The sequence below is a fragment of the Vidua chalybeata genome, chromosome 12 (assembly GCF_026979565.1).
Source record: "Vidua chalybeata isolate OUT-0048 chromosome 12, bVidCha1 merged haplotype, whole genome shotgun sequence".
Classification (NCBI taxonomy): Eukaryota; Metazoa; Chordata; class Aves; order Passeriformes; family Viduidae; genus Vidua; species Vidua chalybeata.
In genome coordinates this window covers 16,271,139-16,293,957 of record NC_071541.1, presented here as the reverse complement: position 1 = coordinate 16,293,957, position 22,819 = coordinate 16,271,139, and the positions used below count along the sequence as shown (strand labels likewise).

The following is a 22,819-nucleotide window of genomic DNA, read 5'->3' as shown; positions in this document are numbered from 1 at the left end:
GCGGGATGGCGCGGCCGGGGCGCCCCAGCCCGGTGCGGAGCCGGGGGCGGCAGGACCGGCGGGGGGGCGCGGAGCCGGGCGCATGCGCTGCGGCGGCGGGGCGGCGGGGGCCGGGGCGGCGCGGGGGGCCGGAGGGAGGGAGCGGGCGGGGAGGAGGCTGGGCCGGGCCGGGCCGCCTATTTGAGGGAAAGTAGCGCTCGGCGGGTGCTCAGTGCCGGCCGCCGCGCAGAGGCAGCGGGCGAGCGGCCGCCGGTCGGTGCCCGCAGCCGGCGCGGCGCTGCCCCCCTGCCGAGGACTGCCGCGCTCGTCGCACGAGTGGCGGCGGGGGGAGCCGCCCCGCGGGGCCGCCTCTGCCCCTTCCCCGCCGCGCCGTTAATGGAAACATGGCGATGGCGGCTCCGACCGGCAGCGCGGCGCCCGTCGCCCCGGCCCTCTGCGGCCACCTGGCCCTGCTGCTGCTCCTCGCCGCCCCCGCCGCCCACGGCTACAGCTTCCCCCAGCAGCACACGTAAGTGCCGCCGCCCCGGCCGGTACCCCCCGCCCCGCGGCTCGGCCCGGCGCGGTGGCGCATCGCGGGGCCGCCCCGGGGCCTGCGGGGGAGCGGCGGCGGCGGGGCCGCGGCGGGCGCTGCCGGTGCCGGCGGCCGGCGCCGCGCTGGATGCGGGCGGGCGCGGGGGTCTCTGCCCGCTCCCCGCCGGAGCGGCGGGTTGAGGAACGGACCCAAAGTTGCTGGAAAGCGCAAACTTCCCCGGCGGGTGCCGGTCCGCAGGGCGGCTGTCGGAGCCTTAATGTGGCGAGAGGGGGGAAAAGACCAAAAAGGACTTATTTTCCAACCCCTCCATCCTCGTTTCAAGCACACAATATGGTACCCACAACCGGCCGTGCACACCGGAGTTTGAGCATAAACTAATAATAGCTGGATAGTTCCACAGGCTATCCGAGCTGGCGGGTCTTCCTCTCCGTCCCTCTGGAGCGACTAAAATTGACTGTAATCTACTGAAAGAGTGTCGGAGAGCAGCTCGTTTGGGTGAGGGGGTGGGGGACTGGAGAGTCGCTGCAGGAAGGATATAAATAGATTTTTTTTGAAGAAGAAGAAATTGCTTTAGAAGTTAATGTTTGGGAATATTTTCTAACAGGGATGGCTCTCTTGCCTACCGTGGTAACCCTAAACCTGTCCTTCTCCACACATCCACGGGAAACCTTGCTGAGATGTATTTTAAGAGGCTGTCATCTCCGTTATGAATTGCTGAGGTTTGTTGACACAAAACTGAAAAAAATCCAGACAATTCAAAGTAAAGGCTGACAGCGTGTCCTTACTGTCTGCATTTCTGAAGGTGGGGAAAAGATTTCAATGACATAGAGTTAATAATAGCAGTGTTGCCCTTAACTTCGTGCTGCCCCAGTGGATGTGCACTGCTTTATGTCACAGTTGTCTTGTCATTTGTGATTTGCTTAAGAATAGAAACACATTTTATATATATATGTCATAGGAAGTAGTTTTGAAAGCCTTTTAGATTAGTGCCTTTGATCTCAAAGTACGTTTTTGCAAGCATGTAGTCAGGCCTTCTGAAAAGAAGGCTTATCGGCAGAAGAAACAGTGTTGTTTATTTGGGAGAGCTGTAGCTTATTGTGTTAATATCTGCCTTCACCAAAGGCATGGTTGCTTATTCTGAAATCCTTCCCATTCCGACAGATTCCTTCTGGATTCTTTTTGGGCATGTATTCATATTTTTAAATATCTTTGACCTTTGGGAGCTGATGGGTTCCCTTTTCTTGCTGTCACGTAAATACAGAAATTCTTCAGAATAAGACCCTGAGAAATGTCTACCTACAGGGGGAGGAGAGGAAAGGGAACGTGCTAGTTTTCCTCCAAGTAGCACAGCCTTGTGGCCTGATCCAGCCTTGCTCTGTCATGAACGATCTCTGCTTCCATGAGAATGCCTAAAGAAGCAAAGGGGATTCTGTATGTGATGAAGCACAGCTCAAGTTTGTGGGATGTTTTTGATATTTCTGCAGCTTTTCATGGATTGCAAGTTGTTGTATTTGCTTATTAAGTTCAGAACACAGTATCAATTTATAGAATAAATTTCTTTTGGGTACCAGTTTGTGAGTCAAAGCTGTGTTTTCTTTCTAGCAGCAGAAAGTTTTATAAGAAGGCTCTTCTACTGAGAGAGACATAAAAAGGCTTGTAAGTTGTAAATAATGTGCTTGCATTCCCTCACCCTATGATCTATGTTATTCTAATAAACTATGCCAGCTTTTTAACCAAAGCAGTTTTATTCCAGTTAATTTGGAGGGGTTTGCTAGAGTAGATTTTGTTAGCTCTGTGCTTTCTTATCTGAGGCTTTATCAGAGTGGGCCTGATTCTGCACTGAGTGAGGCAAGATAAGCAAAAACTGAAGCCACTGGCAAAGATCCATAATTTCTTGCAAATATAGAGGAGTAGTCCTGAAAAGGCCACTAATTCTGTGTGTGTGCCTCTGGTGGGAATTAATGCTGTCTGGCTGCATCTGGAGAAGAGACACAGAAGGGACTCAAGACCTCAACCTGACCTGATACCTTCTTCCTTGTTTGGTTCCCCTCATGACTTGTTCTGTGAACCCAGGGAAGAGAGGAGTGACGAATGGATACTTGATGATGATGCACAATTGCTGGGCAGTAGGTTAATGCTGTAACCTGTGGGCTGAAATGCTTGGTGAGCTCTGCCCTAGGGCTGCTGTGATTATTTGTTTCAAGAGAAGGAAATACTTAATGGGAGCAAAGAGTGCAATGGTAACGGGCACCAAGGCTTGAATAATCCCCTGTAATTGACTGTTCCCCTGTTTGCACCCTTCTTGATTTTAAAGAGGCTGGATATAACTTAAATTTTTTGGGCAGATTTACCATGAGTTTAGCTGATGAGATGTGCTGCTGAATTCTTCCCATTACCAGCTAATTTTCTCCTACTTTGGACAATACACCCTTGTGAATGATTGAGAGCATTGATTAGAAACATGTTTGTCTTTAGAGGTTTTCTCTGTAAATCACTGAAGTCATCTTTTACTACAGGACTCTCAAAAACGAGGCTGCTTTTTTAAGCAGCCCCAGAACTGTTTCATTCTGGCAGGCAGCAGAGTGAATGATTAGGATACCTTGCCTAAGGGGGGGAGAAGGAAGAAAATAAAGAACATTTTTGGGTTTTTATTTTTGTTTACAATTGTATTAATTATTGTCAGTGTGTTGATTCTTGGTTCTGTCCCTGATAAATCGTTGGTGTTCTGCATTATCTCTCTCCTCCCGGGTAGCATGGTTTTAATCATCTTATGCTGAGCTAAGGAAAGCTCGGCTCAGCCAGTTGTCCAAAGGGGAATTTCTCACTGAGGTTTAAAAAGCAAAATCCCAGATTGGAACAAACCCATTGGGGCGGGTGTGTTAGGTGATGGCCACTGACTGACAAGGCTCCTTTTAGGAATAGTCACGTACAAGAACGTGCATCTATGTGGGCAACGGGATTAATGGCTGTGGAAAGGAAGGCTGTTGGTTGCAGTTAATTTTTCTTTCAAATAGTACACAGAGGGATTCCTGTGGCAGCACAGTAACAACCTCTGCTTGAATTTCTGAGCAGTTTGGTATGAGATAATTGAAAGCCTGGTCAGTCAGGGAAGTCCTGTACCTGGATTGCCATTGCCTCATGTCAGTGGAGATCGTGCACATGAGTGCTGGGGAATGTGGCTGCCACTGGGGAGCAGAACAAACCCCCTCCTCACTTTCCAGCAAGGCTTTTTGTCACTTGGGCTTGAAAGAAAATTGCCATCTGCTAGAGGGTGGAGAGCCATTTGCTTCTTGTGAGGAAGCAGGTGTGTGCAGAACTGCTGCGTGTCTGCTTGGCTTCATCACTGCTCTGCAGGGCATCTCTGACCAGGCAGCAGAGGAGAAAGGTATGTCTGCAGGGGAAAGTGCCAGTGTGGTGTCCAGGGTCCAGTCCTGCTTTTCCAACAGGTTTAGCACTTGTCAGATGTAGGCAGTTGTTTCGGGCAGCAGACAGGAGATGTTACCCCTGTTCCTGTCAGATAGTGGGTAGTGAAGACTCCTGCTCAGAGCAGTAAGGCTTAATATTTTCCTGTCACCACTGGAAGGTGGGCCTGAGGCTGCCTCTTCCAAATTAGTTGCTTCTTTGTAGCAGATTTTGATTTGTACTTGTCATTTCACCCCAAATGAGGTTAATGATGCTGGTAGTGATAGCACATCTGGGCTAGCAGGGCTTGAAATAAATAACTCTATTAGGACTGGATCATTTAGAGTTTGCAGAATGCCATGTAGAGGAAGCTCCTTCTCTTGTTCTACTGACCACCTGCTGTACAGTCGGAAAATCTCTTCCAATTATGGTTTTGATGCTTGGCATTGGAACTTGTCTGGAAACGAGTAGAGAAGCTGGGAGATGGCCCTGCTTGTCTTTTGCTGTGCTCCACTAAGCACAGAGACAGCTCCCTGGGAGGGCAATCTACCACCAGGAGTGACTGACAGATCCTGGCCCTCCGTCCCTGTGAGGGCTCAGCAGCCTCTGAGACAATTTGTACTCAGTGGAGGCACAAATCCCCGGTGTCCCTGCAACAGCCCTGTGCAGGCTGTGCTTGGTGGCAGAAACCACTTTTGAGGTGTGCAGAGGCACCCTGAACTTCCCAGAGGTAAAAGAAGAGCCTCACAAGGAAGAACAAATTTTTTTAAAAACCATTTGCAATATTTCTTGCTATTTAAAAACAAATTTCTGCATTCCTGTTACCATTTCTGAGTGTTCCTTCTCACATAGAGAAAGAGCAGAGCATTGCTGCTTTCTTGCCTGTGACACCTTAACACCGTGACCTGCCTGCACTCATCCCTTTCAAGATTGTGGCTTCAGGAGTTCGAGTTTTTCAACTGTATACATTGAGAAATTGTTAATTGAAATTCTGTTGAGAGAGCATGTGGGTTCCCACTGAAATCAATAAGGCTCCTGCACATAGACCTGAGGGTAGAAATGGGCTCCTGCTTGATGTTTGACAGGCAGAATTCAGCAGCTTTGTTGTAAAGAAGTTTTGTGTGTTTGTGTGCGTGTGTGCAACAGCCCCTGAGAAGGTGGTTCCGGAGGGTCTGAATGGAAACCTGAACGTTTATCCTTGAATGAGCTGCCTGGTGTTTGGCTTCAAAAGCCATCAGAACGGCTCTCGAGGGCTCGTGTGCTGGAGCATCTGCGCGCTGCAACGTGGAACACGTGCACCCGCTGTACCAGTCAGACAATGCTTTTTTCAGCCAATGAAATACTCAAGTGAGATGAAATAAAAGCAAAAGTCCGAAATTACCAAGCAACATACTTGAGTGAAATATTCAGTAAGAAAGGAGGGCATCTGAACGCTTCGATATTTACTTTTCTAGGAGCCTCTTGAAAGCAAAATGTGTTTTGTTAGCAAAATTATTTTTCCTCTCTGGGGTGTTGGTAGTAGTTTGTTGTTTTAGAGCAGTTCCTGTAATCTAGCCTTCATCCTCGAGTTTATTATTGCTGGGTTGCATGGGGAATGGGGTTGTACAAATTGTTGTTACTGGAGAGTCAGTTTCTGTCAACAAGCTATTGGCATGGTTTTCTTTAGGTTGAATTATTTGCTCTTTTGCAGAATGCATGTAGATTTTCTTCATTACTTTGACAGTTTTCCTACAGCCCTTCCCATTCTGTCTCAGCCATTATCTTTTGGCCATAAATACAATGAGAACTAAAAGTTGTTTGTGCAGACCAACGGATTCATTCTTCCTCCGTAAAGCAAATTGTTTCTCGAATTGACTGATGTGTGAGTGATGGGGATATTTAACCAGATGAGCTTGTGACGGGTGAAAGGGCTGCAGGGCGAGAGACACAAGGATCTGAACGCAGTCAGGCCAGACAAGGGGTGCACGATCTGTGGTTTCTGTATCTATTCATTAACTCATCACAAGGTCGTTATCCTTGCTTGTGATTAGGCTACCGTGCCGCCTCCTCGGATGCTGCTGCTCAGTCTGGTGGGGGACGGGGCAGGCGCTGTTGTACAGCACGGCTTCTCCCAAGGCTGTGAGACTGCCTTTCAGGAGAACCGGGATCAATTCTCCTCCCGCGCGTCTAGTTGGGACTGAGAACTCCAGAGGAGATAATTGCTGACAGCAATCAGATTGGGTGCTAAATGCCATATAAACCATCTCGGTCAATAATGATGGTAAAGCCTTGGGCACAGCTGTCAAAACAGCAGTTGAGTTTGCCTATCTCTTTGTGCAGCGACACCACTGATTGTGCGTAGAGTTAAACGCAATAAATACAGGATGCAACATGATTTTTAGCTCTGGTGTGTGTCAAAATCCCTGAAGTTCTTGCAATGAAAAGGATTTCTATAATAAGAATGTCTCTTGCTTCCCTCGACCTTGTTCCTTCTTTCGTTGTCCTTGAAGAGTGGGGATGGAGCTGCGCTTTCTATGGACTAGGCTGGAGCTACGTCTGTACCAGTGGGTTTCTGTTATGAGTCCCCTGAAGCCCTGGGTAGACTTTGGGTATCCTTGGCTTCTGCTGGTGTGAAAACTGTTCTACCCTTTCCCACAGTGACACTTGGGGAATTCCTGAATCAATATGGGTTGTGCCTACAGTGAGTATCACTGTGATAGAAAACCCGGAGTGATGCAGTACAAAGGCACGTTCATTTACCTGACAGAGGTTGTCTATCTTGAATTATTTATGAGGTTTCACAGCACACTAGTAAATTTTGTAAAAGCAATGGAGTCCTGGTAATGTGAGCCTCTTCACTGCAGCTTCCGTAGTGGAGTTGTACTGAGGTGGTACAGGAGGTGGGGGATGGAGGAGGAGGAGGAAGAAATAGGCAGCAAGTGGAGGGATAGAGAGAGACTGCTGTTTTCATGTGCAAATGATGAGGTGTACAGAGCAATGAAGTGCGAATTAGTTAGATCACGCTGTGCATTGGAGCAAAAATCCGTGTAGTGTTAGAAAGCAGCCTATGCTTCAGGGAAGGGTGGGGGGTAGAAAGGATGGGGAGTACAGACACAAGGACAGAGCAGGGTGAAAATCTCATGACCAAAATACCGTCTGCTTCCCATCTGTAGAAATGCTGTTTGCAGGGGTAGTTTGGTTAAAATACATACTCATTTTGGTGAGATTTTCTTATCTGAGTTCCAGTAAAAGAAGACTCAAGCCAGAGATGGTCAGGCTTTTCTCTGTGGCATTCAGCAACTGAGAGACTTGGAAGTGTGCAGAGCACGTGGCTGTTGACCAGAGGGGTTTGCTCAGGATAACCTGGAACATGTGTGTCCGCAGGAGCATTAAGTCAGTGTTGTCTAACACAGAGAGTGAGGGCAGTAAGAGTCGGAGTCCTGGCAGCAGTGCGTGGGCTTGCTTCAATCCCTGCTGCAACACCATTTCAGTGCTAAAAGTTAGTGCTGCAGCACAGGTTCACAGTGTGGCTGCCACTGTGCACCTGATTTGTTGGTACACAGAGCCTGCCCTGTGCCTTTGGGCTTCTGAGCCTCTTGGCCTTGCAAGCACAAAGTTAGCCCTTAAACAGTCAAATTGGTGGAAAGAATTGGGGGAGTATTGTATCCATCTCCACTGAAGGGACAAATGAGGATATGATTCTCCTTATAAATACCAATGCCTCTCAACTCAGGCACAGAGCTGGGTCCTGCAAATTTTGTCACAAGCTGTCAGTTTGCTGTCAGGCTCTGTTTCTTTTCCAGTGGGCACTTAATATTCTGCAGTCCAGAAGAATGCCATATCTAAAGTCTGAGTTCACATTCATTCTCCAAACAGGAAAGCAAAACAAGGGGCATATATCTAAATAATCTTCAGAGCCAACTTTGTATAAGCTACTTACCCTTCAGAAATATATAAAGCTCTCAGTGATGTAATTTCTGTTGATCCATAGATATTCTTGTATTTGAATTCTCACATCTATTAATTTTCATGTAATATCTCTCTATTGTGACTAATAAACACTTTCTGTACAGTATGAAACAGGGAGGATCATGAATGCAGTGCTTTGTTTGCATATCTAACGTATAGTGGGTTTTGCAGGCAGATTTTTGGCAGCTGTAATATGAACACCAAAATAGAGACAGACTTATAAGCCAAGCAAAGCACCTAATGTTCAACTTTATCAGGTGTTGCAGATTGAGTCAGATTCTGGGCTGTGAGTGGTTGAACGTCTTTTTATTGCTCCATAACAAACTCAGTAGACCCAGAAGGAGCCGAAGTGCCATTTCCTCATGTCTGAGATGGTCTTGTAAATTAGAGATCTCTGGTAAGTGTTCACTGTAGTGTCACATTCTTGGGATCAGTGTGTGTGGGAAGTATTGTGTGGGCTCTTGTGCTTTCAGTACCTCTGCAGGGAAAGGGATACCCCTTGCCCAGGTGAAAGTTAACTTTCTGCAGCAGTGTGTCATGCATAACAGAGGAAGAAAAGGGTGGAAATAAAAACATTTAATTATTCAAGGCCAGCAAGCTGAAAAGGGTTTCAGGACAGTGAGCTAGGCATGCCTCAAAGCTTTGTGGGCACTCCTCTGCTTTCCCCTTCTCCCCTGTTTGCTCTGGGAAGGAGGGTAGATTACATGAGTATGAAAAAAAAAATCAATATTTTTCTCTTCATGCAGTTCTTATTTTTTATTTATGCTGTTTTTGTTGGCTGTAAAGTCTTAATAATTGTTGATCAGTGACCAAACTGATGACATTATTTTGCCTCCTACAGAATAACAGCACTTCAAAGGGCATAGACCAAAAGGGACCCTCTCTGTGCGTAGGGATGTTCTCATGCCCCCCCCTTGGCTGCGTGCTGTGGGATTTCTGATAGAGCCATTCCTGATGTTCGGCTTGTTACAATGCAGAAAAAATTCCTGTTGTCAAGTCTTGCATGCTGTACTCCACTATGTAGGTTTAAAAGCTGAGAATCATCAAGAAAATGTTCAAGATGCTGGGACAAATTCATCCCTGATGTAATGATGTTTGTGGGATTATGCCCAGGATAACTTTCAGGCCTTTGTCTTTTAACTTTTAAATATGGTGGTGCTTGTGGTTGCTTCTGGTGGGATTTTTATGGTGAGGTGGAGAAAAAAAATGTAGCTAACACATCTACTGTCTGCTGATGCTTTGGTCTCAGTTTCTAAGTAACCCCATTTAGCACCTGCCCGCCTGTTTGACCCAGCAGCAGAAATGTTGTGTTGGCATTTCTGACATCAATACCACCTTTTTACCCATCATCTTAAGGCTAAATTGAACCCTTCTGTGTCACTTGCTCCTTGCTATGTTTATTTGTTGTGATCTAGTCTTTACTGTAGAGAAAAATCCAACCAGTTCTGTCTCACCTCAGCTGTCTGCTAGGTGCTTGGGGCTCTTTTTCATGCAAAGTGCCTCCTTCCACAGTTGAATTTACACCCTCACTTTCCCCCTGCTTCCCTGTGCTCCCTGCCCAGACATGAGGACAGAGCAGCTGGGTATGAAAGGGCTCTGACAGCCACATTTTGACATGAGGTCTCACTTCAGCACTGTCACTGCTGAGCTTGCCTTTACCTTTTCCCCTTTTGCCCCTTTTCATGCCAGCCTTATTGGGGCCATGTTTCCTGGAGCAGGCAGTGTTACCAAGCCAGAGGTGAAGATACATCCCAAGGCTGGTGCTCTGCATGGAGCACTGCCTGTGGCAACACTGCTGTGTGGGAACCTTCTTTTTCTGCCCTTCTCCTCTTGACGCCATTCCAAGTGAATCCTTGTGCTGAAAGCACTGCTGGTTTGTGCAGTTTATGAATGTGATTATGTGTGCTGAAAGCAGCCTTGCCTTTTTTATTCCATAAAGGGCCTCTTAATAAATGTCACTTATTTGGGGACTCAGGCAGCTAAGTGCATGGCCAGTTACCTTTCCATTGGGGAGTGGCTGCCAGACCCTATCCTGTTCTCTGGAGTCACAGCTGATGGTGGAAGAGCAGGTTGCAAGGGGAAAAAAAAAAAGTGGTTTTATGGCACCTGGCATAATACTTGACTTTCAGTCTTAATTAAATCTACTTATTGCTGTGTTTGTACCATTCCTGTTGTTCTCGGATCTCACTGGATAACATGAGGGCTCTTGTAAGTTGCTTTCAGAGAAATCCAAACAGTTGCAGAAAGGAAAGGTGTAGTAAATGTACCTGTCTCTCTTATGGAGGAATATCAGAATGATTGCAGTGTGGTGAAATGGGACCTGCTGCAGGTGAGATGCTCCAGCTGCATTACCTGAGGCCTGTGTTAGGGCCACAAGTAATGTGTGGACCTGCAGTTTCTCTATGTACCAGCCTATGTTAGATGAAGGATTCATGTGCATCAGGGCTGGGTGGAATTGGTGGCCAGAGCCCTGTTTCATCCTGCAACTGCCAGCCTGCAGTCCTGAATCACAGTTTGGTGAACTGCTCTGAAGTTTGTGATGTTCATTGCACAGAAATCTAGATCCCATGAGCAAAGTGAGGACTATTTCAAGTATATTCTATTTTTTGTGTCTCATTTTCCACATGAAACTAACCTTGCTTCCTCATTTGGCTTGGTTACAGTATTTATTACAATGACATTCCTCCTATTTTTTTCCTACTGCTATGATATTGAGGTTTAATATTTATCTTCTTCTAATAGTTTCTGAGTAGCAGAGCGCTTGCATTACTGGCAGTGATGTATAGTTAATCCTGAGCACAGATAGCTGTGAGAGGTCCAGACGGACTTCAGCCCTCAGTGGCACGCTTGTGAGTGAGGAAATTAGCTTGGAAATTGCTGTTTGTTAAAATTGCTTCTGTGTTAATCTTGCTGTGATACCACAGCTTCTGGCAGTATGTGGGTTAGCAAGATGGTTGTGGCCGAGAATGAGGGCAGGTTCTCACTTTAAAAAGAGTCTCAGCAAAGACCTTGTCTTACACCTTTGCTCTGAGGAGGTTTACACTGAGGAATGTGGCCCATTTTTCAATTGCCAGGCCTATCTTCCAGGTGTTTTCTTATCCCCAGTTGACCTTCTGGCCTACTTTCTGTCCACTGTGTGTTAAAAGGTGGCCAAGCTGTCATTCTTGGCAAGTATCAGGAGCAGAGCGTGTGTGCCTCAGGCTTGTTCCCTGGGGAGACAGGTAATTCTTTCATGATGCCTTGGGACTGTCCCCCCTCCCATCCCCTCTCCGTTGCACTGTGAGCATCTTGTCCAGCTCTTCATCTTCCTCTCCTTGTTGTGAGCACTTGCATTTCCCTATTGCTCCCTTTGCTGCTGAAACAAAGGCTTCAGGGACTCCAGTAAGTCAGTGGTGGAGCAGAAAATGCAACCAGATCACAGAATTCCTCCTCCTCTGTTCCTTTAAATGAATCCATGCTCTTAGTTGTGTGATAAATGTTTGTTCTACTGTGTACTAACAAGACATCAGACTCAGATACAAGAACAGAAAACAGGGGCAGGAGGATTTGGACTCCAGGGAAAGTGTCTGTCCCTTTCTTTGGTGTTGGGAGGATGGGAACTGTCCTTGTGGATGAAAAGCTTCTCTGAAGGACACTGTTCTCTGGCAAATGCCTGAACATCAAAGCTTGGACAGTGCTGTTCTCTGTGCAGTCGGAGGGCAAGAGGCTTTGCTGCTGAGTGCTCAGCACTGGACTTCTCCAAATTAAATGGGTGCCTTCTGCTGCATAAGCCCTATGTTGGCTCTTTGTACCATGTAAATTATGGATAGGCACCTTTCCCAAGAAATGCTCTCTTTAAAATTGTATTTTTTGTGCTGATGAGGCACTCATTTAGAATTGGATCTTATGCTTATTGCCTCCTTGTGGCAAGTGCTCACCAGTGGGTCCAGTTACTGGGCAAACTGTAGGGCTGTACCTCCTGACCATCCCTTGGACATTTAACCCCTTGGACAGTACCTGAGATATCATCTGAACATTTCCTGTTCTCTGTGTGTGTCTTGGAGAGAAATTCTGGAGGCCATTAAGCTGGGTGATTTACATGCTTCTTGAGCCTGTGCCTAGGGAAATATATTTCACAGGTAATTTCAAGTCTTTTGGCGTGTGGAAGAAGTCATTATTCTGAACAGAAAGGGGCTGGTGATGTCACGGGCCCCATTGAGAGGACTACATTAGAGACTGGGATTTTTCTCTCTTACAGGAATGGGATGTCAGGAGTTTGTAATGTTGATGTTCATGTAGAAAAGCAAAAAAAGAGAATTATTGCATAATCCTCAATTCTAGTTACATGTGAGCATATTGGGTGTGAGGGCTGGGAGCAACCCTGCTCTGGGGTACCCATAGGTGTGTGAGTTTCTTGCTTTGGTGTTCCAGTGCTGTCTTCCAAGGGCAGACATCAAAGTTAGCATCAGGAGGTTGAGTTGCAGGTTTGACTCTCCTCCCAAAGGTCTCTCTGGGTTTGAGACTACTGTTTCACCTTGGTAAATACATTGTCCCCTCCCGAAAAAGATGGAAAATATTATTGTTGGACATATTAGGAGGATTTGACAGTTTACTGTTGATCTTCCTTTTATGGGATCCTCCAGGACAGGAGGTGAATTCTTTTCAGTGTGGAAAGCTGGCTGTGGCTGGAGATGGGGAAACTGAGCCTGACAGATCAGCAGCCTTTCCATGTACAGCAAATCCTGTAGCACCTTCTGAGTATTCCCAGTGTGGTTCAGGCACCTCCATTTATACAGATTTGTATCCTTTTCAGAGGAACAGACTTGTATTACTTTGAGTGATATGTAGATGTTTTTTCCCTGTGGAGGGAGAAGTCTTTGTCCCAGTTGGACGGGGAGAAGGAGAGAGGAGGTGACCTGTGAAAACTGGCAGCTTCATCCCTGTTGCTTTTATGCTCTGGGTGATGCAGCAGTACTGGGACAAAACTGAACTGGGCTTCATGCTTCCACTCTGTCTGCTTCAGAGCTTGTCTGGATGCCACCTTACAGCAGGAAAGGTCTTACAAACTGCTTTTAGATGTGTATCACAAAGTAGTGAGGTAATGGTATAAAATGCAGTAAACTGCTATTTTTTTTTTTAATGCTCTCCACCCCCACCCCTTTTTTCCTTTATTCCTGAAAGGGACTAATACAATGAAGAGCTTCTGCAAATGAAGGCAACTGCATTTGAAATAACAGGGTTCTGGGTGTTTGGCTGGTGAGAGATGCAATAAATGAGCATCGCTAAGTGCTTTATAATAACAATGATTACAATGCTCTCTTAGGAGCCAGGGACTCTCAGGTAGGGGGATGGTGTGGAAAGGGCTTGTTTAAGGTGGGGGGTTTAACTAGATAGACATCGAGTGACAGTGATGCCCAGAAACCCTTGCAGAATGTTACATATGGTGCTGTGAGAGGCTACTCCAAAAACCCCAGGAGACCTGGACTGACATGGTTTGAGGCTGAAGCAATGACAATGGATGCTCCTAAATAGCTTCTGGTAGCAGGAGGTCTTTGTGGCAGAGTTTAATGACATCTTTTCTTGGTAAGGAGGGAAGCTGATGACATAAATTCAGCAGAGTTCTGACTAATCAGTAGTCCTCCACCAAACTGCTGGCTTGTCTTTAAGTGATGAAATTGATCATTTGTGCCAAGTTTGTTTCTGATCAGCTGAAATCTGCCATGGGCAGGGTGGATGCTGAAAGCAGTCCTCTAGTGTCAAATGGCTGGTAAGAGTTTACATTGTGCTGGTGGCAGTTTGGCCACTTTTGTTTTGCTGCAACTCTCCATAGTAGCATGACTCTTCCTGACAGGAGGAGCATCACAGGTGGAGAGTCTTGAGTGTTGGGAAGCTCTTTCTTGCCAGGGGCTCCAGTCAATCCTTAATTTCCTGTTTTCCTACAGCAGCATCATATCTCCCTCACCCTTTGAGCAGCATGCTTAGCAAATGAGAGATGACTACAACGTATGTATTCAAAACTCAGTTCCAGCCATCAAGATGTGGCACCTCTTTATCATGCTTTGCCCAGTATCTTGACCAGACTCTACAAAAATGACCCAAACAAGGGGAATTGTTTACTTTGTCCAGTATCACACTATTTGAGTAGCCAGGAGGTCGTAGTTGTGAACTATTCTGAAGTCTTATAAAAGCCTGCATCAGCTTGGATGGCCCTACTGTTGCTCAGCAGTGATAGAGGAGCACAGGGCAACTCATAGCATGTAATCATAAAGTTGTTTGCATGTGCTTTAGTGGGCAGTGTTCTGATGGCATGATAAAGAAGCACTGCCTGGACTGTCATCTTTCAGCCATCCAGCCCAACATACTCAAATGACAGCTTCACTGTTTCTCCAGGCTTTGTAAAAAGCTCTCCCATCTCCAGCCCCAGGTACGGGCTCTGTAAGTTGTGGCTGTTTTGTCTTCAGGGGTGGTTCAGCCTTCCATCTGGTGATGAGGATTTACTGGAATGAACAAGAAGATGCAACAAGCGATCTTACTTCTGTCGAATTCCCAAGAGAGTCATGAATTATACACAGAATAAACAAATAACCTGATATGTCTGTCATTATATCATAAAGGACTTTAATAATTCATGCAGCTTGCAAAATCCTTACTAAGACCTACCCTCTGTAACCTTATCTTTGCCATGGGGGATGGGATTTCTTCAGCCTCCACTCAGATTGCATCTGTAAAACAGGAGTCAGGGAGGAGGGAGGTTTTATCATAAAACTTCATCTGTATAATGGGTTGCAAAGTGACGTGCAAGAGTTATCAGCCATTGGGTTCTCAAGGGGTGCTGAAAATGACAAGTGGCTGTATTGGGTGAAATTTATGCAGGTAGTGTGCTCCATAAAACTGACACCTATTCACTTATTTATTAATTCATTGTGTTTCAAGTCTAGATTTGTGACAGGCTTTGAGATAAGGAGCCCAGTTCTAATCCTGCGCGACGAGAGTGCAAAGATGGTGCAAAGAAGCCATGGGCTGCTCTTGCTCCTGATGCGCATCAGCAAGTGTGCCATGGAAACAGAGCTCCCAGATGTAAACTGAGAGCAGAGTTTTCAAAAAAGCAGGGAGGCTAAGGCATTGTGTTAGCTTGGGCTCTGAAAAAACCAGTTATTTGTTTAGGGTAGGATACTGCTGGTGTCACCAGTGTTGCTCCAGTGCTGATAGCCATTGCCTGTGGCTTACTTTGTTTGTTACGGTCCTGGAGTTGGGTACTGCATTCAAGGCTGGAAAGGCCTTTTGGCTAAAGGCTATCCTCTGCCCTGTGGTCTGCAAAAAATACCTGCTGTGCTTGCTTTGCCATGTACCAGCAATGTACCAGTGTACCAGCTCACACATTCAGTGGCTTCTTTGTCTGTGGGCAAACCATCCACCAACAGACTTGAGATTTTCCTCAAATCTACCTCTAGGCTTTAAATTATTCACTGCATTATCCTTTGGCCTCCAGCTCCTTTGCATATCAAATACTCCAAATCAGCTTTTTGTAAAGTTTGAAATTCAAGATATTTTGATTGGACACGCAGCTCTCAAAGAATAGTTATTGTGGCTCTTTGTCATACTGGGAGGGCACTTCAAGTGGGGTCCTGCAGGGATCTGCCCTGGACCTGCTTTTATTCAATAGTTTCATTAATAACTTAAGCAATGGAATGGGAAATATGCTTATAAAATTTGCAGGCGACACTGAGCTAGGAGGGGTTGGATGTACTTTGAAAGGCATTACCAGAATTCGAAATGATCTAGAAAAATTGAACGGCAAGCTGGATATCAGCAAAATGAAATTCAGTGAAAACAAATGCAAAGTACTGCACTTACGAGGGAGAAATGAAATGTACAAATACAGAATAAAGAACACCCGTCTGGGTAGCAGCGTGGCAAAAAAGATCTCAAGAGTTATTGTGGATCACTTTGAGTCAGCCAAGTGCTGTCATAGCAGAAGGGCACATTTATTCTTCAGTGTTCAGTAAGTTCTTGGACAAGACTGGGGAGGTGATGTCTTCTTCCTCATACAGCACTGGGTTTGCCTTCTGTTAGAGTACCTGACCTCACTTTTTGGCATGAGCCTTTGGAAATATAGGCACACTGTAGAGAATCCAGAGAAAGACAACAAAAAGAAGGAATGTTTTAGAAAGCAGTGCAAAATAGAGAAAGCTGTGAAAAGCTGAGTTTGCCTTTATTTATTTTACTACTCTAAAGGATGCAACAGAATCATGATCTTCCAGTTCTTAGGAGCTTGTTGTAAGTTTTTTTTCAGTGTCAGCTGTAGGTGGGATATGTGGAAAGAGGAAATTGAGATTTAGGGTGAATAAAAAGGGAACTTTTCTACCATGTGCTGAAAAATGGAAGTGGGAAGAGGTACTGTGGGGATCTTGGGTTCACCTTCAGCAGAGAATTTAAAGAACAGATTAGAGAACACTTCATGCAGAGGGTTCAGGTATTTAGATGTCTTAGTGCAAGTAAGTGGTGGAAGAGGAGTTCCTGAAACCCCTGCCGTCCTGCATATCTGTGACTGACTGAACAGCTACTGCCTGTTCTGTTCTCAGGTGGAGTTAGACCTTATATGGGTAATGCTTCTGGTTTTTGTTAGAGAAATCATATTTAAGGAATAATTTTCCTATTGTCCTAAATGTCACTGGTGACATGTTGGTGGTTACTGTTGGTTTTCTCACAAATACTTACAAAAATATTCATGCTCAAGAACTGTTAATGAAACACAATTTTTTGGGTGTAATTTTCCCCTCAGACTTATTTTCTCTTCACTCAGCTTTATCTATGCCACAGATTGAGAAAACTCCACAGTTACCCTTTTTATTATATTTTAATACTTGATGGATGTCAAACTGGGATCAAGATGGATCTGGTAGGGGGGTTAGCACTTGGGGTTTTTTTTTTAGGTGCAGTTTTTTGCAAGACATACCCTGCTGTAAAAAACTGAAAAGATAAGCAGAAGATAGGACACAGAAACAGACCCAGAATGTTAGTGTTTGAACTGAGAAGAACAAAAAAAATGTCATGAAAGAGGTGAATGTAGACAAACTACCCCTTTCATGTCTCTGAAAAGATTTTTCCTTAGGATATAGTTCTAATATTCATTTGTCCTGTCCTTCCTCCCTATAATAATGTCAAAGATGCTTTCTTATTACAGGGAAGACCAGATGGTAGAGGTGAGTAATGTATTGATAAATATTAAGAAAAGACTAGTCCAGAAGGCAATTTTTCCCACCCTTCCTTTATATAAACACCTGGGCACATACTTTAAATTAAAACACAGTCATAAAATGACAATGTGGGAAGCTTGATAATGTCTGGAAGCACGGTCAGTAAGTTATTTGGAAGGAAACAGGTGTTCTCTCTAAGTTGTATCTTCAGGGGAAAATAAAAAGGCACCTTGTTTTTCCTGGATGGGTAAATATTTGCTCACGTGGGTTTTTTACAGCCTAGGTATGTAAGAGAGCTTGGAGGGGACATATCCTGCACACACACACGTGCCCGTGTGTGCACTGACACACACTATTATAGTTAAAGGATTAAGCATCTTGAAGGAATAAGCCAATTATAAGAAGTTCCTGCACAGCAAAAATTAGACAACACAGTAATTAATAACCTTATTAAATAGCAATATTTGGGCACTGAACCAAAGCCTATGAATCAGGGTGAAGCATTCTTGGCTGAACACACTGCGTGAAGTATAGACACTTGTTCAGAACACACTCTGTATAGAACCCAATAAGCTTTGGGGCAGTAGATCCACTTAGCAAGTAGTTCTTCCTCTTGTGCTTTTATATTTCTGTGACTCTCTCTTATTTGTTGGGCCAGGAAGGCAGCAAAAGAAAAGGACCAATTTGCCTGGTTTGTTTTTTTTTTTTTTTTTCCTAACATCCTCTTCTGTTCACAGCCAAACAAGCACTCTCCTAAGGCTTCTTTTAAGGAAAAAATGTCCTCAAGCAGAAAACTAATTTTCTTTCCTCTTGCTTCTCTTTTCACAGTGCTTTTGTGAGAAGTGCCTTGCAATGAGGCTTATACTCATTAGTGGTTTGTGTAACTGCCTTGCCCACCCCTAGGTTAGCCATGAGGAGGTGTCACTGCAGCCCGTGAGGGGTCTGTCCCATGTACCCAGAGCCCCCAGGGGACAGAGTGACCTTGGGCTGAGCTGCTGTGGCATGTCCCTGGTGCTGGCCACAGGCTGGCAGTGCATGGCTTGGACTGGTGGCTTCTCTGTGAGTGTCTCCAGTTTCTATACAGAAGACCAGGACTCTCAGGCTGCCATCTGATGTGTGGATAAGTGTGGGAGGATGCGGGCCAAGCACAGCCTGTCTCCTGTCTTTCCAGGCAATTATCATTTTCTGGAGCAGCTGGAGCATTTCAGCTGGAGCAGTAGTGTAGCCTCAGACATGTGCATGGAAGTCTCTGCAACTGCTTGGGTGACCTGAAGCATGGAACATGCCCTAGTCCTGAATAAGGGCTGCTGTGACCAGCAGCAAGGCACAGGTGCCCACTGAGCAGGAGTGGGACATGTGGGATGCTTTGCTTCTTGGCCCCAACTTCAACAGCAGTGATTTGCCTCCTGGTTCTGCTTGACACAGTAAACAGTTTTGAATATTTGCTTATTTTTTAAAGCCTACTTTATAGCATCAGTAAGAAAAATCAAATATGCAAATTATGTAATCAATTAACATTTTTGCAGTTTTCTTTGGTGAGGCAGTGATAAATGGTGTTGTTTTCAAAAATCAGTTACCTCCCTTGCAAACGTTGCACTCGAGGCTTTAATATACACAGGTGAAGGAAACAACCATTTTTTCAATACTAAAGATTTTTTACAGATATCCTGAATGTATATATGACAGTTGTAGAGTTGTTGGGTTGCGAGGGTCCTATGGAGACTCCTCAGCAACGGGAGAGCCAGCTGAGACAGTGGGGATGAGTGAGATGTACTGGACATGTCACTGCCAGGGGATAGTGCCAGGCTCCTTCCATGCAGTTCCTGCAGGCACAGAGCTATTAAGTGCCATCACAAATTCGTGAGCTCCAAGGTTTTCTCCTGGCCCGTGTTTTCTCACTACAGTGGACACCAAAGTGGTGCTTGGTTTTAGGAGGTTTGTGCACATGGCTCGTAAAGGAGCCCGGTGCCTTTCTGTGAGCACCACCACAGCCGTGCCAGTGGCTTCCCAGCCAGTGCATCAGCTGTGTTCTTTATGCTTTCTTTGTAAATGACATTTCACAAGAGCAGCAGGGCACTCCTGGCAGCGTGTTTGAAGGAGTTATCGCTCCTCAAGCCCTGTAACGCACCGGAGGCGTGCAGTAATGGCCCAGGAATGCAATGCCTGCCGTGTCTTATTGCTTACAGCTTCCATAGGAGACACGCTGCTCACAGAAATCTCCATGTTCATCATGGGCTAGCAGCTTCTTTACCCTCTGCAGCCTTGCTACAGTCATCCTACATTAAATTTTAAGTGCATTAGTTTAATGGTTTGGTTTTTTTTAATGGTAAATTTCAACCCAGTATGTGACAACTGAGATAAAACCTCCAAATTTTGGGATGTGGCCCACTCTGCAGACTTCTGTCTTGGACAGTTCCAGGGTAGAGGAACATAGTTATGGATCAGACAAGAGTTCTGCCAGTGCTTTGATGTGCCTGAGGTATGTGCTGGGTAGAAAAAAGAATTTTTACTACCACTGGCAAATGTTCTTGGATAGCCATACTACACCAAAAAAAAAAAAAAAAAAAAAGAGAAGCTGCTTCTGCAAAGCTTGAGGCTTTTTTTTAATCTGGAAACCTCCTGTCAGCTATGCCAAAATGCTGTCCTTTTTATTTGATAGTGTAATACGTGTATTTATTTATTTTTAATATTGATGTCACCAGGCTTAGCTGGACTCTTTGGAAAACTGTTGGTCTGTAAGACTGAGAGTCAGGTATCGTAAGACTGCACAATTAAAGGGAACTGCAGCTGTTTCATGAATGAAAAACCCAGTGACTTTTCTCTAAAATAGTAGTACTTCTTGGGGCGGAGGCAGGGGGTGGAATAAGTTAAAACAATTTTTTTAAACAAATCTGCTGACTAAATTTAAATTAATTGTAAAATCCAGCTCAAGTGAGTGCTCGGTGTCTCTTTAGCATATGCCAACAGAGTAATATTGATGCCTCTGTCTTCTTCTCTAACTAATCCTTTCTGAAGGCTTGGCCATACGTGACATTTAAGTGGATAGGAGCAGTTGCTAATGTTGATGGATACAGCTCAAGATGGGAGGTAATTTTTCCTTGCTGTGGTGGTGTAGGTGTTCCTGGTGAGAGCTGACACAGGCAGGTGTCACTGAAATCGAGGATCTTTGTACAGAGCTGGAAGTTAAGGAAAAGTGTCAGCTCCATAAGTGCTCGGTGTGGATTCTCAGACCTGTGGCTGAGTATGAGCATATAATTGATTTATTTCAGTTCACTGGACAACTGGAGGAGGGGAAAAATAAATTCAGTTTTGGTTTGTCAAGGCTTTTTTTTTAAGTGATTGTCTTGTGTAAAAATAGATATTTTTTGGTGAAAATGCTTCAAAAGATTTGTGGGTAACTTTGATACTCAGGGTAACCCGAATATACCTTTGATAAAATGTTTGATTGGAAAGGGAAAAGAAACAAACACCCCCAACCCAACCTCCCCTCAGCTCTGTCTGTGAGCTGGTACCTTCACACTGGCAGCCCCACTGAAGGCATTGCTCTCCCTCCTCTGGCAGAACAGGGGCTTTGCTGGTATCTTCACTTATCTCATTTCCTAGATTTCCCCTCCCCAGCCACGCTTCCAGGGGACAAGAGGCAGCGTTGCCTCTGCGGGAAGATGGGAAATAGCATAAGTTACACTGGAAAACTGAGAAGGCTTGGCATGCACAATTAAATCTTGTTTTCATCCACAGACTTGTATGTTATTGACTGGCATGAATTTTGCCTCACTAACACACATCTATCTGCCAGCCCTTCCCTCTGTCCTGCTGGTTCCTCACCCCTCAAAAGTGATGCTTCAGCTCTGCTCTGCCCCTCAGCTCAGGGCATCTTTCTGCTTTGATAATTCTGCCCAGCTTTTGGGCTGTGCTCTGTAATTCAGTGCCCAGTTAAATAATAGTAAGGTTTCTTTGCTCCTTGATCTCTGGGAGGGCCCCTCCATGGTTTGGGAGGGTGTGTGGGCTGCCTGAGGAATGTCTCTTTGCATGAAGAATGAAATCATTAGGTGAACCTAATGAAAGTGCAACCTCCCCGAGCTGGTTTTCTCCCTCCCACCTGCACTTTCCCCTGCTGCTGGCCTTACCTTCTACTCCTTCTGCTCCTTCCCTCCTTTTTGTGGTGTCCATTGAGAGAGAAATGTTGCTGTGAAAAAAGCACTGAAGACAGTGCCAAGTGGTGCAGAGGGAATTGAGTGTTGCTTTTCCAGGTCAGACAGGAGATTTGACATTTGCCTGGACAGCGGCTGAAGCTGGGAAATCTCATTAAAAGAAGGAGAATTATCAAGTTCTGTGGATTTAGAAGAGGGTTTATTTGTTGTTTTTAACTTGGTGTTATTTCTGTAGGCAGAAATCCGTGTGGCTGAGTGTATGGAAGGGTGTTGTGCCTGTTGGAAGGCCTGGCAGCTCCCTCTCCATACAGGGCTCAGGATGAAGGACGTGCCAGCGGCAGCTCCCGGCCCTTCCCTCTGCCCACTGTGGGCCTGGCAGAGCCAGTGCCTGGCACAGGCTGGGCTTTGCTGAAGGTGCAAAGCAGCTGAGCCCTTGGGCACTCACTGCTCTGTGCTTGGCTCCTGGCTGTGCCCAGGTCTCTCCTGTGGTGCTGCAGTGATAATCCATTGCTGCAGTAGGACGAGACACCTTTGGCCCTGCCATAGCTCGGGGTTTGCTCTCTGCCACAGAGCCCTGCTGAAGCAATAAGCTGTTTTCTGTACTCCACAGCACTTTGACCTTGTTAATCACTCTGGGCCTAAATAATTATCTACTGCAAATGTTTATGTAAGAAGAAAATAAAGCCTCAAGCTTTGCAGTTTTTGTTGTACCTTTTTCTCCCCTCTTCTCTCTGTGGTGCCTTGTGCATAAATTTTGAAGTCTTGAAGTTTATAACCTGCCCCAGCTGTAATTCTCAAAGCAGTGTGTTCCTGGTACTCTGCCCTGCCCTCAGTGCTGCAGAGAGAGAGAGCAGTGAACTTAGCTGAGGCACTGATTTCCTCCCTCTCCCTTCAGTCCCTTGCTTATCTACTCAGTGTCAGGGCTCTGACTCTTTCTCTCTCTTTCTCTCCCTTTCTCTTTCTCTCTTTCCCTCCATCTCTTGCAGTATGCAGTACTGGGCCAGGAGGCTGGAGCAGGAGATTGATGGAGTGATGAGGATATTTGGTGGAGTCCAGCAGCTCAGAAAGGTAAGCTGTCTTTCTTTTACCTGTGCTGCCTTTCTTGTGGCAATGAATGTTCTCATCTGCAGAAATCACCTGTGTGAACACTTGCACTCTCACCCTCTCAGCTCACTCCATGTGCAGGGTCATGGCTGGCTGTGCTTCTGGTTCCTGGGCAATCAGATGCATTTATCAAGTGTGTGGGAGTGAGTGTGGTTTGTATCTGTCTGTCTCTGGGGCTGCATGTCACTGCTATCTGAGCATGTACCTCTCGAGTTTTTCCTATATGACACACTAAAAAAATAATAATTTCAGCAAACCTTTCCTCCAGGGACTGAAGGTTGTGGTTTAAATTTAAACTTGTGTTGGCAAAGCAGGAAATGTTGAAAGGATAATTTTGCTAGCCATTGGAAGCTCCTTGTTTTTAAATACAATTGCAGGTAAAACTGCAGTTGTTGTTTGGCCACTGTTTCCAAGTGCCAGAAAACAAAATTCAGTTACTGAATTTTGCTGGCATCTGCCTCCTGCTCCCTGAGTTAGCACCAGGATGCAGAGGCTGCAGAAGCCAG

The 22,819-nt window shown here is 45.6% G+C and overlaps 1 protein-coding gene across 2 annotated transcripts in view; it reads left to right on the top strand.

Moving 5' to 3' along the window:
* The first annotated feature begins 230 nt into the window (after window positions 1–230).
* Window positions 231–22,819, top strand: part of CACNA2D2 (calcium voltage-gated channel auxiliary subunit alpha2delta 2) — a 212,265-nt gene continuing 189,676 nt past the window's right edge. For both annotated transcript variants that reach the window (XM_053953641.1, XM_053953640.1), the window contains exons 1-2: window positions 231–508; window positions 22,196–22,277. In XM_053953641.1, coding sequence (XP_053809616.1) covers window positions 384–508; window positions 22,196–22,277 — 207 coding nt within the window. In that variant the 5' untranslated portion in view covers window positions 231–383. The remainder of the gene's footprint in view (window positions 509–22,195; window positions 22,278–22,819) is intronic.